This window comes from Pteropus vampyrus, unplaced genomic scaffold, assembly GCF_000151845.1.
Source record: "Pteropus vampyrus isolate Shadow unplaced genomic scaffold, Pvam_2.0 Scaffold510, whole genome shotgun sequence".
Classification (NCBI taxonomy): Eukaryota; Metazoa; Chordata; class Mammalia; order Chiroptera; family Pteropodidae; genus Pteropus; species Pteropus vampyrus.
The window spans coordinates 306,157-321,394 of NW_011889291.1; the positions used below are offsets into that span (position 1 = coordinate 306,157).

Consider the following 15,238-nt stretch of genomic DNA (forward strand, 5'->3'; position numbering starts at 1 on the left):
TAAGCTGGCTTTGACTTAGGCTCTGGAAGCTTCTGCTGGAGGGAGGAGGTCCTCCATGGCATAGGCCAATTCATGAGACAAGGCCTCAAGGTATGAACTTGGCCTCTGGTGGAAAAAAAACGTGGCAACATCTTAAATTTGGGAGGATAATGCACGCAGCTGGCAGCCCCTCAATAAAGTATGAGGGTAACAGGGAAGGGACAGGCAGCCTCAGATTTTTCAAGGGCTTCTCAGAACAGTGATCTGCTCTGAAGAAGGCTGTACCTATTGGCCATTTTTTCCCATTTAAATAAATAAATAGATAAATAGATAAATAATGCCGCAATTCCATGATATCGGTAACTAAAAAACAGCCTATTGTTACATATTTTAATCTCATGTCAAGGTTAAAAACTGCTGGTACTAAGTTATCCTGTTTTTTATTCTCTCTGTACACTAGTTATTTAGAAAAACCAGATCACGCTCCTGAGGAGCCGCCTGGAGGTCTGGCCCTGGCTACTTCTCAGGCCCTCGCAGACTCTCCCTACCGGCTCCCCATTTAAAAAAACACCATCTGTGACTGCACATTCCTGCGTCACAGATTTGTAAATGCTTTGTCTTGAGGCAAGTATTTGTTTAAGATCTTATACATCCTCCCTGAATGCTGGGCCATCTGTACCTCACCTAGCCAAAAAGAAAGAAAAGGTAAAATAAAAAACAAAACAAAATTCGAGCAAAACAAAATCAAATTTAATGGTCTTAAATGCAAAAGTAAAAACAAACAAAAAACACAAAAAAGCAAAAGAAAATTAACAGAACAGAACAACCCAAAATGTCAAGGCAGTTATGAAGAGAACTTTGAGGGTTAATCTTTAAAACTACAAATCAAAGGTTTTTTTTTTTTCTTTTTTTCTGTTAATAGATAACTGGCAAGAAGTACTTTTCTGCTGAGTGTTCATACGAAAGCAAAATTTCAAAACAAAATCTGACTAAAATAGAAAAAAAGTCTAGCGCTCACGAGAAGGGATGCGAGAAATACAATGCTCAAATGTTTATGTGTTATTAAAAAATAGAGCTATCTTACGCATTCGAGCTCTGTTAAATGCTCTTGGAGACAGGAAAAATGATTGTGAACAACAGTATCCGATGCGTGGGGCCCCGTGCATGCCACGTGTGGACAGGGATTCGGGATGTCAGAGTAGCAACACATCTTCAGGCGTCCCTGGAGCTTAGATCTGACTTGGGAATATATGGAGTTTCCCTGAAACTCTTTGGTCCGTTCCCATTGGCGCCTGGGCTTACGAAACACGTTCGTATCCTCCTCGGGAGGGCCCGGCCCAGCGTGTGCCCCCCTCCCGTGTGGTGGCCCACATCGGATGGCCCGAGGCCACTGCCAGGACCACTCGGCAGAGCCCGGGGCTGAGTGCGCAGGAGGTGGCAATGGGACCTGCTTGGGGAGGCAATTTCATGTCAACCAAAGCAGAAATCGTTTAAAATGTTGAAGTGGTTGAGAAAATGCACACTCAGCATCTGTCTAACATCTTTAGTTTAAAAACGAAAACTAAAAGGTCATTTCTTTTTCTTATCCAGTTTGTGGCGACACCGGATGAAACGAGTGTTAGACAGTCTCAGAAGTTAAAGCATGCTTCAGTTTCACCACCCCCCGAGGGACTGGCTAGTCAACGCAGTCTACTTAGATTTCTGTTTAATATATATTTAAAGGAAATAACTTAAGAAACTTAAAATTGGTCTAACATTGTGGGATTTCAAACATTTGAACATGTCGGTTGCATCCCAGAGTATAAAAACCTTTTCACTTCTCATTTAGACTAAGACAAACACTTGTGAAAATTGGCGCAAAATGAGTTGTACACTAACAAAAAAGTTTCAACTTCTTCACTCTGAATTATCTATTCCGTACAAAAAAAGCATGAGCGAGTTATTTGTGGGACTTGTTGGTTTTGAAGGAAACCTGTAAGATTTTGTCCCCCAGGCGGTAGCCGTTCAGACTTGCTATGGCCATCGCGGCTTCTTCATAGTTTGTCATGGTCACAAAACCAAAGCCTTTGCACTTGTTGGTGTTGAAGTCGCGAATCACTTTCACATTGGTGACTGCGCCAAAGGGGCCAAACATCTGCCAGAGGATTCCCTCATCGGCATCTTGACCAAGGTTGTAGATGAAGATGCACCAGCCCGAAGACGCGTTGCCTGGGACATTGACACCAGAAAGCCCACTCATGTGATCTACACCCATAGGGGAGAACCTAGCAAACAGAGAGCACAGCATTCAGGTCAAGGTCAAGGTCAGTGTGGGCCAGCACAACAACAAAACAGGGAGTGGGCAGGGTCAGCTCAGGCCCTTCCCCCTCTTGTCAGCCAGGTGTGAGGTGCTCAAGGCTAGCGACCTCCAGTCACGAGCAGAATTTTTTTTAGCCAAAGGGGAATTGAATACGTTGCTGGAGGGAGTTGCTGGAGGGAGGAGGTCGACTGAGGAGAAACACTGTCTCTGTAGACGGTCGGAGCCTCAACACTTAGAGGGATGGCCCACTGGTGGCCTCCGACCAGCAGCTCCCTCCACCCTTCCCATCCTAGAGGGGAGGAAGGTCCTGTCAGTCATTCCTGTGTGTCCCACATTTTATATGATGAAAGCTTCTCCACATGCCCTAGAGAAAACACTTTCCTCATATATATATATATATGTACATATATATATGTACATATATATATATGTACATATATATATTATATATATACAGAGAGAGAGAGAGAGAGAGAGAGACAGAGAGAGAGAGAGAGAGAGAGAGAGAGAGACAGAGAGAGAGGGAGAGGGAGAGAGAGAGAGAGAGAGAGAGAGAGAGACAGAGAGAGAGAGAGAGAGAGAGAGAGAGAGAGAGAGAGAGACAGAGAGAGAGTGAGAGTGTGTGTGTGTATGTGTGTGTGTGTTGGGTGTGAGGGGGTTGAGGGAGGCCTGGATGTTTTTCTCTTCTTTTTCCAAATTTCATACCTTCCCCTGGTCATGACCCATCACGTCCAAGGGTTCAGAGCCAACTAGTGACTGGCTCTGACTGGTTACAGGACACCCCCGGGAAGGGCCCCTGCCCAGCACGAGCGAATTCCTTCCCAGAGCTCTGGGCAACCTTTCGTTGCTGGCTCATAACATCCCACAAGGGCCAGGGCCTGAACTGAGCTTTACCAAAAAGGTAGGACCCTTTCCAAAGCAATACTTTTAGTAACATCAAAAGTAAGCCTTCTACCAATGTGTGACTGCTGCAATGAGGATTACGGGGAATGATACATTTATTATTGAAGACACATGGCCCTCTAGATGGTTCACAGATTAAAAAGTCATGGTCTTAGGGTCAATTTAAGAACATGTGAGCATGAGACAGCATCTCTGAAGCCACACGATGCAAAGAGAGAAGTACTACCTGCTCCAAAATAAAATCGGGCGCCTTCAAGGGCCATTAAACAGATGCACTCTCTTGACAGACATGACCCCAGACAGTGTGACCAGCCCCCAAGGTGTAGTCCACTGACCCAAGGGTTGTGTTCAACTTAGGTATGGAAGAATCAAGACATATTATCGGCCATGGTTTTGACTTTGAGAGAATAATTTTAAACAGACCACACAAGGGTGTCTGAGTTGGTTAAATGACTCAAGTGGCTTGTCAGTGGTCCTGTCTGTATGGAATGACAGTGAGACCACAATAGCATTGAAAGGGGAAAATACACCCAAGTATCTGTATATTAAGCCCAGCAGGTCTCAGTGAGAGTTGGAATGAGGTTCTGCCTTTTAAAAGGATCTCGTTTCCTCCAAGTTTTGTAGGGTACCGAATATGGACCTGAATTATTATAGTTAATCTAACTCTTTATGTCACTATTATACTGCAAATGATCTCAGGCAATATTTTACTGCCTTTTACTTACATGATTCTCATTCTTATTATCATCAGTTGGCTTTTTTCCTGCTAATTGGAACTGCGTTCTTTCATTGTGACCATCAGGAACTGCCTCCCCCCCCGCCCCATTCTTTTCTCTGATGGCACCTGACCAGCAGTTCTCTTCCTCTGGTCTCCCTTTTCTTTTCTACTCCCCGTTTCTGTGCCCAAGGACCCTTCTCCTCCAGCCTTCCTTGGTTTTTCAGAGTTATCTGTAACTCGGCAAACAATGCCATCCACACTTCCTATCCGACAGCAGTGAGGTGAACTGTTATCTGAGTTCCGTAACTGGACTGAGCTCACTTCTGTCCACGAATACTTCCCTTGCCTTTGTCTTTTAACTGAAAGAGCCAGTGTTGGAACCTGACCTAGTTGAGGACTCTGGGTTACTGGGCTGTGGACACGGCACCTCGCTCAATGGCCTCTGGGGAGATGCGCACTTTTACCCAACCTCACTGTTTAAAACAAAGATGGGAAACCAGACAAGTTGCAGAGAAAAACCCTTAACCTACCTGAGATAAGCCTTAACCCTTAACCTACCTGGATGCCACTTGAGGTTTTGACAAAAACAAAACAGCCCCTAAATTGAGATTCCTGTCATTTGTGAGTTGCTAACACACCCAATTTGGGAGTCTAAGTAACTGACTCGAATTGTTTCTGTTCTACTAGATCCTGGCAACTAGAATCATTTTCAATATGGAATGACAAAAGAATGTGGAAAAACTATTCACCTCTAGGACAGGGCTTTTAAACAGAGTGTGTATAGCATTTAGATACCAAAATAACCCCACATGGTAGGTGTATAAGGAAGGGTTGCCCCTTAGGGCTGCTGATTCAATGTCTAAAGTTCCATTTAAAAACCTTGCATTCTAGAAGGTGATCAACTCTCACGTAAGCATACCTAAGGCTGCACCTTTCATCTCACAGTGTGGAATGATATGTTAAACTCATGACTCCACCCTGCTGTCACTGTCACTAGAAACTACATGCTGCAGCGCTGTGCACTCGCTCTCCAGGTAGTTTGCACCATCATTTGATTCCGATTAAAGATGACACTTGGAGGAAAGACATGGCTTCCACGCAGACACCTTTGTGATGGAGGTGGGACATGGAGACATGAAATGACTCTGAGTGCAACCTTCCGAGGTGATCAGCCTGGCGTACCCTGCATTTTCCAGTGCGCGTGGTGACCCATCCAGAGGGGCTCTGCACCGCCCTAAAAGCACAGCCGGCAGTGGTGCAAAGAAGCCGGGTGGGCAGGTGAGCGCGCCGCCCTCCTCACCCACCTGAATCTCTGCGCCTGGTGATGAACCGGGCCTCCGAACCGTCTAGCGGGCGAGTGGTACAGCTGGGAGAGCAGCGCCACGTTTTTGTTCTGGTTGGGATTAGCCGCGAACTTCACTGTAATGGGCTCGGAGGAACCTGGGGGTTTATGACCATTGAAACTGGTAATTGCCTCTTCTGCTTCCGACCGTTTGTCAAACCGGATAAACGCAACCCCTCTGGACAAACCTTTTTAACAAACCAACAAAAACGGAGTTAGGGGGAAAAAATGCAAGGATTTTTAAAACTGAAAAGCAAAAGTCAAGTCAGTCACTGTACTGTGGTTCAAAGTGGGTGCTTGGTTAACGAGAAAAACAAAAATTAAACCTAAATATGGAAACAAATGAACGAATTAAAAACATAATGACTAATAAAAAATTAAGGCTTCAGACTTTCTTCTGAGTTTCTTGGTGCCAAAAGATATTTTGGTGACAGACATCCCAAATAGACACCCCTGAAAACCTATCTCGAAAGAAGCCACATTAGAAGCGATTGCATCTTCCATCACTATTTCAGCGCCAGGTGCCCACTGCAGTGTGGGTGCCTGGATGTGCTGGGGGTGGAAAGGGACAACCAGGGTTGGGTTTGAGGAATTCTTCCTGGGCTCTGAGCCCTCCCTCCCATGCCCTGCCAATGTGCCCAAGAAGTAGCTGTGTTTCTGAGGGCCATTTCCCACAGGGTCCCACCGAATGCCCCCACAATGGGCATGGGGCATGAGTCTCTTGGCTGGACCAGAGGCTACAGAGGGGCATGGAGAGATTCAGACACATCAAGTGGGGTACCAAAAAGGCAAGTGTCACTGTAAGGCATAGTCACCCTTTCTGGGCCTAGAATTCCGTTTGGGCCTAACTTGCACGTGACACTGTAGGCCCCATTCTAGCCCACAGATGGTACCCAGGGCCTCTCATTTGTTTACCACTGTAATACCGTGGACATCCCATGCTGGGCCCCAAAGCACACATCCCAACCCTCCAACTGGGAAGCTCCCTGTGCCAGCCCCCCAGCTCCCAGGACAACGCCCTGGTGATCGCACGGCGGCTCCTAGTGACCTCGAGGCTGCCCTTGTTGCCTCCAAGGCTCTTTAAATATAAATTTAAAATTCACACAGGCAGAGACACTCACTAAATTAGTGAGATCAGATCTAACAATTCACATGTGTGCCAGAAAACTCTAGAACCTGAGCTTATTTTTCAAGTTCAGTTCAGAAGAACAACTGAAAACGCTGTTTTTATTCACTCTTAAACGGCACAAACAACAGCTTAGACAGATGGAAAATCTAACTTTAGGCAAATAAGACTGAAAGCTGGAGTTGGCTGGCTCCTATAGGAAGCTGCCTGCAAGGAGACGGTTTCATTCTATTTATAAAGAACTCACGATCAAGCAGAGAAGTGTGTGCAAGTGTGGTTTCCCTGTATGGTTTTGTAAAATGACTTTCAAATAAAAACTGCCCAAGTGCAATGAAGAAAACCCAAGAGAGAGAAAAAGAATGTTATTTAACATGACGGAACATAAATTCACTAAACTACTTGGTGAATGTACACTTTTTGAAGATGGCTGTGTTTTGATTCCTTTTGTGTTTTTAGAATTAAGAGCAGAGAGCAATAAATGGCATACTCTCTAGATGAGTAAACTACACAGTCCACAATTAAAATGGATAAAAGAGCAAAAAAAAATTTTTTTAATTTTTAAAATTTCTGTCAGCTCAGGATCCCAAGTTTGGTTACGGTTCCTTGAGACCTTTCCCACTTCTTCAACAATAAAAAACATCTTATATGAAGGCGAACCCAACGTGCGAACCTGTCTGCCACGCCGCTCTCTACCCTGGCCTCCCATGGGCTCCCATGGACTCCATGGGGTCCCAGCAAAGGGGCCCTGGGTAGGTGGCCTCCTCTGGAGCAGAAGGAAGGGAAGTCCATAGCCCCACAGGCCTCACCTTTCTACTCTAATTCTACACCTGAGGTCAAGAAGCAGGGCTCGGGGAGGGAGCTCCTGGGCCGCCCCCCGCCATCTCACTCTATTCCCTCCACCTCCCCCCTGTTCTGCAAGGATTCCAAAACAGACAGAGGTGTGGGCTGGAGGCGTCAGTCCCTTCGCTGAAGTGGCAGAGGCTGGCAGGGAGGCCCGAGGGAGACTGAGGGTCCTGTGCACCACCCTGAGGTCAGGGCTGAGCCTGGGGGCAACCCTGAGGTGCCCTCGACATTCTCAGAGACAGAAGCCTTGCAGAGCGAAAGAAGGCAAAATCCCCAGCAAATGCCTGAGCGGAGCTGTCTATGGAAGTGACCTCCCTTGAGATGGCAGGTACAAAAGCTAGGTAGCAGGGGTTGTGTTCTCAAGGTGGCTGGGCTCCAATTCCAGAGAGCTGGACAGAGATCAGCAGAGGCAAAGCAGTCCGGTGTGACTGAAAAAAGCAGGGCCATGGAGGAAGAACGTGGGCTAGCACAGTCACCCACTCTGGGTCCTCCAGCAGCCCAGACACTCCTACGCAGGTACGACTGGGCGTAAACATGTGCACCAACTGTCAGACCGCACCGGTCTCTTAACTGGCATTTAAAGGTAACTAAGAGGCGCTTTAGAAACCACAGGAAGCTATTCTGGTGCCGGCCAGCGGCGTTTATACCAAGTAAATGGTGTCCTCACCCTATGCCCCGCCCCCGACCCTAGAGCAAAGGGGTAGAACGAAAGAGGTGGTATGGGTGGGGCAGGGCCCGTGTCCCTCCAGTACAGCCCGGTATTGGAACAGGTGTCTGTGCCAGGCTACAGAGACACCGAGAGCTCTCATAAAATGCCAGTGACCTACGCTTTCAGACAACACTCCGGAAGTCCCTTCTCCTCGGGCCTCTGGGAAGTGCAAGCTGTCCGCTCCTCTCAAGGCCAGGCCCCGGCAAGCGCCAATCTGAGCTTCCACAGCTGGGGCAGGAGAAGGAAGAGCAGGTGATAAGGCTACCTGCCCCACAGCACACAGCTCAGGGGAAGTGTGGGAAAATGTGTGTCCCCACCCATCTGCTCTCTGGAGCCTGCTCTAAAGAGGGGAGGTAACCTCAGAGCTGTGACGTCTTATGATCAGTTTTAATACCACAGCCGAGGGGTTGGTGACCTCTGTGTTGGAAGAACATAAAAATCTACTGCAGATAATTCCACTGACTTCGCTGAGCTCCGTGGGCACGAAGTTTCCTTTCTAGTCTTAGAAGATTCCCAACTCCTGGCGAGAAGTGAGGAGCCCTAAAAGGGGCATGGCCCACGCCACTCCTCCACGGACAAAGCTGTGCACAGGGCTTGGCAGGGCATGTCCCGACTCCAGTCCCCAGGCCAGCAGGGCATTCGGGCCACACAGCCAGGGCCGGAATGCAGCCTCCTGCTTGCTTGCTTGCTTGCCTGGGGCTGCTTCCAGGAGTGCATGTGGACCATCACTTCGGCTCCGCCTAACTGCTTTGTGCAAGGCCCAGAGCCTATGCGGCTAATATCCTGAAGAGACGTGACCCGAGAGGGGCCGGGATGGATGGTCAAAGGATTCACTGGCTTTGAGCTCTGTGATCTCTGGATGTGCTACCCGATGTGGGGCATTTAAATAATCAGAAACAGTCACTGGGGCCATAAAAAAAGACTCTAGACCACGAGTAGACTGTCACATAGCACACCGTCTGCCTACAATGAGAGCAGCAGCAAATCCTTACACTCCATTCACAGGCCAGGCCAGGACATTTGGGTGCCTAAGGGAAGGTGCCAAAATGTCCTGTTTTCACCACATACTGTCAGTCTGACACGGGGTCTGCTTTCATGCCACTTTACCACCTCAGCCTCAAAAACGCCAATGTCATCTCATTTTGATTCTGTCCTCATTGGTGGAATAACTAATGACATTTAAAATCAAACATGATCTGTCTTTCCTAGAGGAAAACCTCACTGCGCGTCCAAGGCTCCCCACCATACCTGTGGTCTGGTCCACAAGGACCCGGGAGTTGATGATGCGCCCAAACCGAGAGAACATGTCCTCTACATCCTTCTGGGTCATGGTCCTGGGGAGCCCGCTGATGTACAAGTTGGCGTCTTTGATGACCTCTGAGCTTGGGCGAGCGTACGACACCTTGAAAACAAAACCACTTTCCAGGGTTAGGGCAGGTGTGTGGCCAAAGCATCAAGTGAGGGTGTCATATTTGGGATAAGAAAAAGGCAACCTACGGTAGGAGATGAGGCAAACGCTCGTCGCCTACAGCAGCACATGCTGACAGCTCCCCACAGGCCGGGCAGTGAGCCGACTCCGGCAGCATTTTCTCACCTGGCCCTCACATCCCAGTGTGAGAAACATTATTTCTGTTTTACAAAGTGATGATGACTGAGGGCCTACAGCTGGTTGGTGGCAGGGCAGGGACCCAACCCTGCTGCCCGTCCTCCTACCACAGCCTTATGCTTCTCTGGACGATGAGCCAGGCTGGGAACAAAACCAGGTCCCACCTGTGAGGAGCCCAAGGGCTGGTGGGCAAGAGAGCGGAGTGCTACTAGGTTCGACACCCACCTGCCAACAGGCAAGCTTGCCCGGGAGCCCAGATGGGGCCCACGAGTGCTGGCAGAGCCCTGGGTTCCACACGCCACTGTTCAATACTAAACGACTCCAGGCCATTTGGGCTCATGTTTTGCACACTCAAAGCCTGAAAGGAACTTCTGCAGTGGCTTAGATAAAATGGCGCCATGCGTGCGCTAGAGGTGGTGAGGGGAAGCTGCAGGGACTGATGAAAAGGGAAGATATGTGGTGCTTTCCCAGGTCAAGGTGACAGCTGTATGGACCCTTCAGGCTAGAAAGAGGGACGAGACCAAGGCCACACTACTATTGGGAAGGCCATCTGGGAGGAAGCCCTTCTGCCCACAAAGAAGCAGCCTAAGGAATGGGACTCAGTCACACTTGAGAGTCAGGAGGCTGGGAGATAGAGAACCACGTGCTCCAGAACGTGGGGACTGGGACCTGTGCAGAACTTTCTCTCTGAGGGTCACAAAACTGATGTGATAAGGAGCCTGAGACCATAACATAGAAGCAAACATGACCTCTTGGTGTCACCGGGCAGCATGAGAGCACGACAACGGGTGTGTTCTCTCCACACTGCTCAGGCCTGCCAGGAAGGGCGGTGTGTGGTTCTATGTGCCAAGAACACACACACCTGGCTCCATGAGGGCCCGGAATTTGTTTGATTTGTTCACTGTCTGGAACGCAGTGGGCGCTCAATCAATATTTGCTGAATGAACGCTGGATGAACTGGCTGTGATGAGGCAGGAAGGGCAACACTGCCGCCGCCACTGCGATAAGCCAGGAGCAAGAAGGAGGGCAGGACGTGGGAATGGGGGCTGCGCGAGGACGGGAATGTCGTATCAGGTAGATGAGATAGGCAGGGGGCCTGCGGAGGACGCTGCTTATAAGCCAGTGTACTTAGCGACACCCTGTGCCAGGGAGGGGGCTGCCTCTGTGTACGTGCCCTTCATAGGGACCCTCCTTTTACTGATGGGGCTGAGGAAGCCATGAGCCATGGCATACAGCCTAGGACAGTCACCACCCAACACACATCTGACTTGCAATGCCTCAACTCTGAGCAGACAAGAGGCTCTCCAGATGCCCCGGAAGCACAGCGTGCTAACGGTGCCCTTGACAGTGACGGTGAGGTAAGGGGGGCTTGACATAGACTGCCAGGGACAAGAAAGAAGGAGGGGGTGCTCACCGCTCTTTACCTTAATGGTTTTGGACTGGAGCCGCAGGCCATTCAATGTGTTTATTGCTCTCTCCGCGTCCTTTGCAGTCACGTAGTTCACGAAGCCATAGCCCAAACTGTGTCCTGTGGGAGAACACATACACACTAGTAAACCAACTGAGAGAGACCAAGGGAGAGCCAGGGCATATGAACAGGGCTGTCTGACTGGGCTCAAAGGACATGGTCCAAGGCAGAAAATACATGGGAACCAGGGTCTCAGAGAAGTGGCATTAGAGATTGATGGTTACAATCTATATGAATGGTTTATTAATTATATTTCTTTGGAAACTTGTAGATTTTCTGCAAAAAACAAATGTTACTTATAATTAAAAAGTTATTTAAAAAGAAGCCTGCCACTGACTGCATCCCGGGGAATCCATCACCAAAGCAATGACAATGATTGGTCCCACTGGTGGCGGCCACTGTGAAGGTTCTGAGGGGCCTGGGTCTGGGAAGGGGGGATGATGGTCACGAGTGGCACATAGGCGGATGGAGAAAGCCGATGACCAGGTGTTTCTCCACTTCAGTCCCCAAAGCTGGAAGGCTGGCTAGGCTCTGGCGCCACCCAGCGTCGGTTCCTCTTACTTTCTTGAACCTGTGACCCAGCTGGGAAGCAAGCACAAGGAGAGGCTGACCCAGCCAAGCAGCCCATCCCCCATCCTGCCTTCACGGCCCTGGCCCCTGGCCAAGCTGTCAGGGCCCCCATCAGCAGTAGCTTCCATTGTGATGGCACCGTCAGCTGAAGTCTGGGGGAGTCGTAAAGGATGCAAAAACTCAAGTTATTCCCGAAGAAATCCAACGCAGCATATCCCTCCCCCTCCTCTGTGAAAGTTGCAGAAGTAATGGAAGCAACCAACAACTGGATACCCAGCAGGGACTTGGCGTAGCAGATGAAGGGCAGCAGGTTCCCAAAAGGCCAGAGAGGAGCAAAGGCGGAGGGTTGGATGTGGGGAGAGCCTGACACCATCACCACAGGGGAAGAGCAGGAGGCACAGAGAACCACCAATGTACCCGTGTCTGAGCCATGCACATGCCATGACAGGGGTACCTGTGCATGCCGGGCGCTGCTCTAGGCAGAGACAGAGCTGTGTGTGAGACAAAGGCCCACCCTCACCAAGCTTTGCTACACACTCCTCCCACTGGTGGAGGGTGACAGTGAGCAGATAAAAAACATGATCAGGCCTTGAGCCACATGGAGGCGGAGATCCCCATCACTGCTCAGCCCGCAGTGCCAGGGGAACCCAGGTCCATCTCAGTGATAATGAGACCTGGAACCAGGCAGACAGCCTAACCCAGTTCTGCCACTTTAAAATAAAACAAAACAAAACAAAACAGAAACAAAAAAAAAACCCACTAATCTTTATTTTTTAGATTAAAAAAAAAATTACGAAGACAGTACAGAGTTCCCAGACACCGTTTCCCATTAGGACCATCTTACACTAGGATAGAAGAAACGTTTGTTACAGGTCGTGAACCAGTAGTGACACATTAACTGCAGTCCACATTTGATTTCGATTTCCTTAGTTTGCTCCTAATGTTCTTTTCTGTCCCAGGATGCCATCCAGGATCCCATGTGACATTTCATCATTAGTCGACTTAGGCTACTCTTGACTGGGACAGTTCCTCGGGCTTTCCTTGCTTGTGATGACCTTGACAGTTTAGAGGAAGGCTGGTCAGGAATGTGGTAGAATCCCCGTCACTCTGGGTCTGTCGGCTGTTTTTTCTCATGGTTGGGTTGGGGTTATGGGTTTTGAGAGGAAGATCACAGAGTGCTGTGCCCTTCTCATGACATCGTATCAGGGGTGCATGCTGTGATGTGACTTATCACTGGTGATGTTGACCCGGATCAATTCTGCCCTCCCTCCCTCAGGGCAGAGTAGCTGTATAAATTATTTGCAATTCTGTGTGGCCACTTTCATCTTTGAAGAAACAAAAACAAAACCTGACCTTCTAGACCCATATTTCTGACAAAACCCACAGGTCTCAGAAACTTAGCTCCTAAACCCTGGACAGTAAGGATGCCAGGGAGCAGGGTTGTGTGGCCCAGGTCCATCTAGCAGGAATCATGTTCACAGCTCAGAAAACTATGATCAGCTCCAGTTGGGGACTTAAACGTCCTTGTAAACAGTCCAGACCACAAATGTGAGAGCTGAAAATGCAGGTATGTGGTATAGATTTCTGACCAAACTCCAGCCCGGCTGGGATTTTTAGCCCCAAACACCCGCTCCTCAACCCCACTCCATCCATCTCTCACCGTGCTCACACTGAGGAGCCCGTCCTACCTAGCCCAGCCTCCGACGGGCCCCTCTGCCTTTCTCTGATGGCACCATCTGCACTCAGGTCTCGTCTTTCTGCTCCTCCCACAGGGCCAATCCCAACCCTGGGCCACCCGTCTTCTTAGCTGCTGGTGCCTCAGGTGGCCTAAGCATTGCTGGAAAAGTCGGACCCTCAAGAGGACTAACTCCAAGCTGCTCCTGCATCTTCAACTGCAGATGGCTCCTCTCAGCATATAAACATGGGCCTTGCCCTGCCCCAGCGCCCAGTGGCCTTAGCTGGCTCCCCGGTGTGGTCACAGCTGACTGCCAAGGCCGTCCATGTCCCTTGGGTGCCACGCCAGTTTCAAGATGCAGCTCTTTGAGCTCTCTGTAGTGCCCAGTGCTGACCAGCTTGAGGTGCCGCCTCCTACAGGATGTGACAACAATGCCAGGTTTTCTTTCTCTCCAGCTGTCCCTCCTCAGGCTTGCCCTCTGTTCATTTCACCAAGATGGTCCCCAGGGTTCTGCCCTTGGTCCTTGTTTCTGTCATACTCCTCCTGGGTGGCCTCTTTGACCACTTTGTGTGCCTGCACCTACCAATGTCACCTAGGAAGTTGCATACCCTCAGATGGCCACTGCCTCCCTTCCCTGGTCCTGCCCTCACTCCCGTCTTCAATTCACCCACATGTGTTAACTGAGTACCTGGTACATGTCAGACCCTGGGCCAGGCTGGCCAGGGGGTTTGATGATGATCACAAAGGAGGAAGTTTGTGCCTTAATGAAATTCGCATCCCAGTGGGTAAATCGGAAAACAAACCAGCATGAAAGGAACGAACAAAGACATTGCACAGGTGCTACAAGGAGAATCTTGTGGCATGAGAGAGATGGACAGGATGGGCCCACAGTAGGGCCAGGAGCACCCTTTGAGGTGATATCTGAAGCAAGACCTCAAAATGGCTGGGGGCGAGCATCCCAGACAGAAGAGCAAGTGCCAAGTATCCGAGGGGGAGACGACTGGTGTATTCCAGGAAATTAAAGGCAGCCAGCGTGGCTGGACAAAATGAGATGGGGGAATGGGCCAGAGGTGGCTGCTGGGTGAGAGAGGCCAGGCCCCTGTGGGTGTCTGTGAGCTTGACCAGGTGAGACGAGGGCGGTATGCATCTGAGAGGTGCAGGTGGACGGAAGACCCACCGAGAAGACCTGTGGATGGGCTGATGCGGGAGGGAGCCCTGGGGGTGGGGTCGGGGGGTGTAAAGCACCAGGGAGAGCTACCCTGCCCGCACAGCTGGCTGGGCCTTCTTGGGGCTGGGTCTGTGCGGGGGGATCTCTGCATACTTCCATCCCTGGGACTGGCTTTGTCTCCTCAGTCTGTTCTACCCTATGCAGTGGGCACTTGTTTGCAGCAGGAGAGAAGGCGGGGGAGGGGGGAAACAAAGAGGAGCCCTGGCTTTCACCCCGCTGATGAAGCCGTGGACCAAAGTACTTAACACAGGGCTGGGCACTGCCTCCACGCTCTCCTTTACTGTAGACCAATCGCTCTCGCCTTTGGCTGCCCATCAGGATCACCAGGGTGGCTTCGAAACAAGACCACTGCTCAGGCCACCTCCCAGAGCAATGACATGGAATGGGGGTAGGGTGGCTTCAGTAGTTCTGAAAGCTCCCCAGGATTCCAAAATGCCCAGGTTGAGAGCTGATGTTGGAAGTGCAGGTGGGGAGCCCCAAAAAGCGGGGCTCCCCGCGGTTATACGAGGAGTCCCAGGTGCCTGGGGGAAAGTCCTCACTTCCCAAAGAGCCCCCAAGTTTGTTTCTCTAAGAAGGTCCACAAGTCATGAAGATAATGACACAGCTCCCGAGGACCCTCCACAGCCTGGGGACCCAGGATGTCGGGCAGGCACGGGGACCTACACTTGCAAGCTCCGTACAAGTGAGTCTCCTGCCTCCTAGGGCCAGTGAGTCTGCTAGACTCCGTGCTGCAAAGGCAGGTCAAGGGCTGCCCCTTTGGCCTTTAGGATGA

General features: G+C 50.1%; 1 protein-coding gene across 1 annotated transcript in view; it reads right to left on the reverse strand.

Moving 5' to 3' along the window:
- Positions 1–763: 763 nt before the first annotated feature.
- The window catches only part of ELAVL1 (ELAV like RNA binding protein 1), a 20,984-nt gene continuing 6,509 nt past the window's right edge, over positions 764–15,238 (reverse strand). Inside the window, exons 2-5 of the mRNA XM_011383275.2 lie at positions 10,950–11,053; positions 9,168–9,321; positions 5,204–5,429; positions 764–2,243 (exon numbers count right to left, since the gene is read on the reverse strand). Coding sequence (XP_011381577.1) covers positions 1,919–2,243; positions 5,204–5,429; positions 9,168–9,321; positions 10,950–11,053 — 809 coding nt within the window. The 3' untranslated portion in view covers positions 764–1,918. The remainder of the gene's footprint in view (positions 2,244–5,203; positions 5,430–9,167; positions 9,322–10,949; positions 11,054–15,238) is intronic.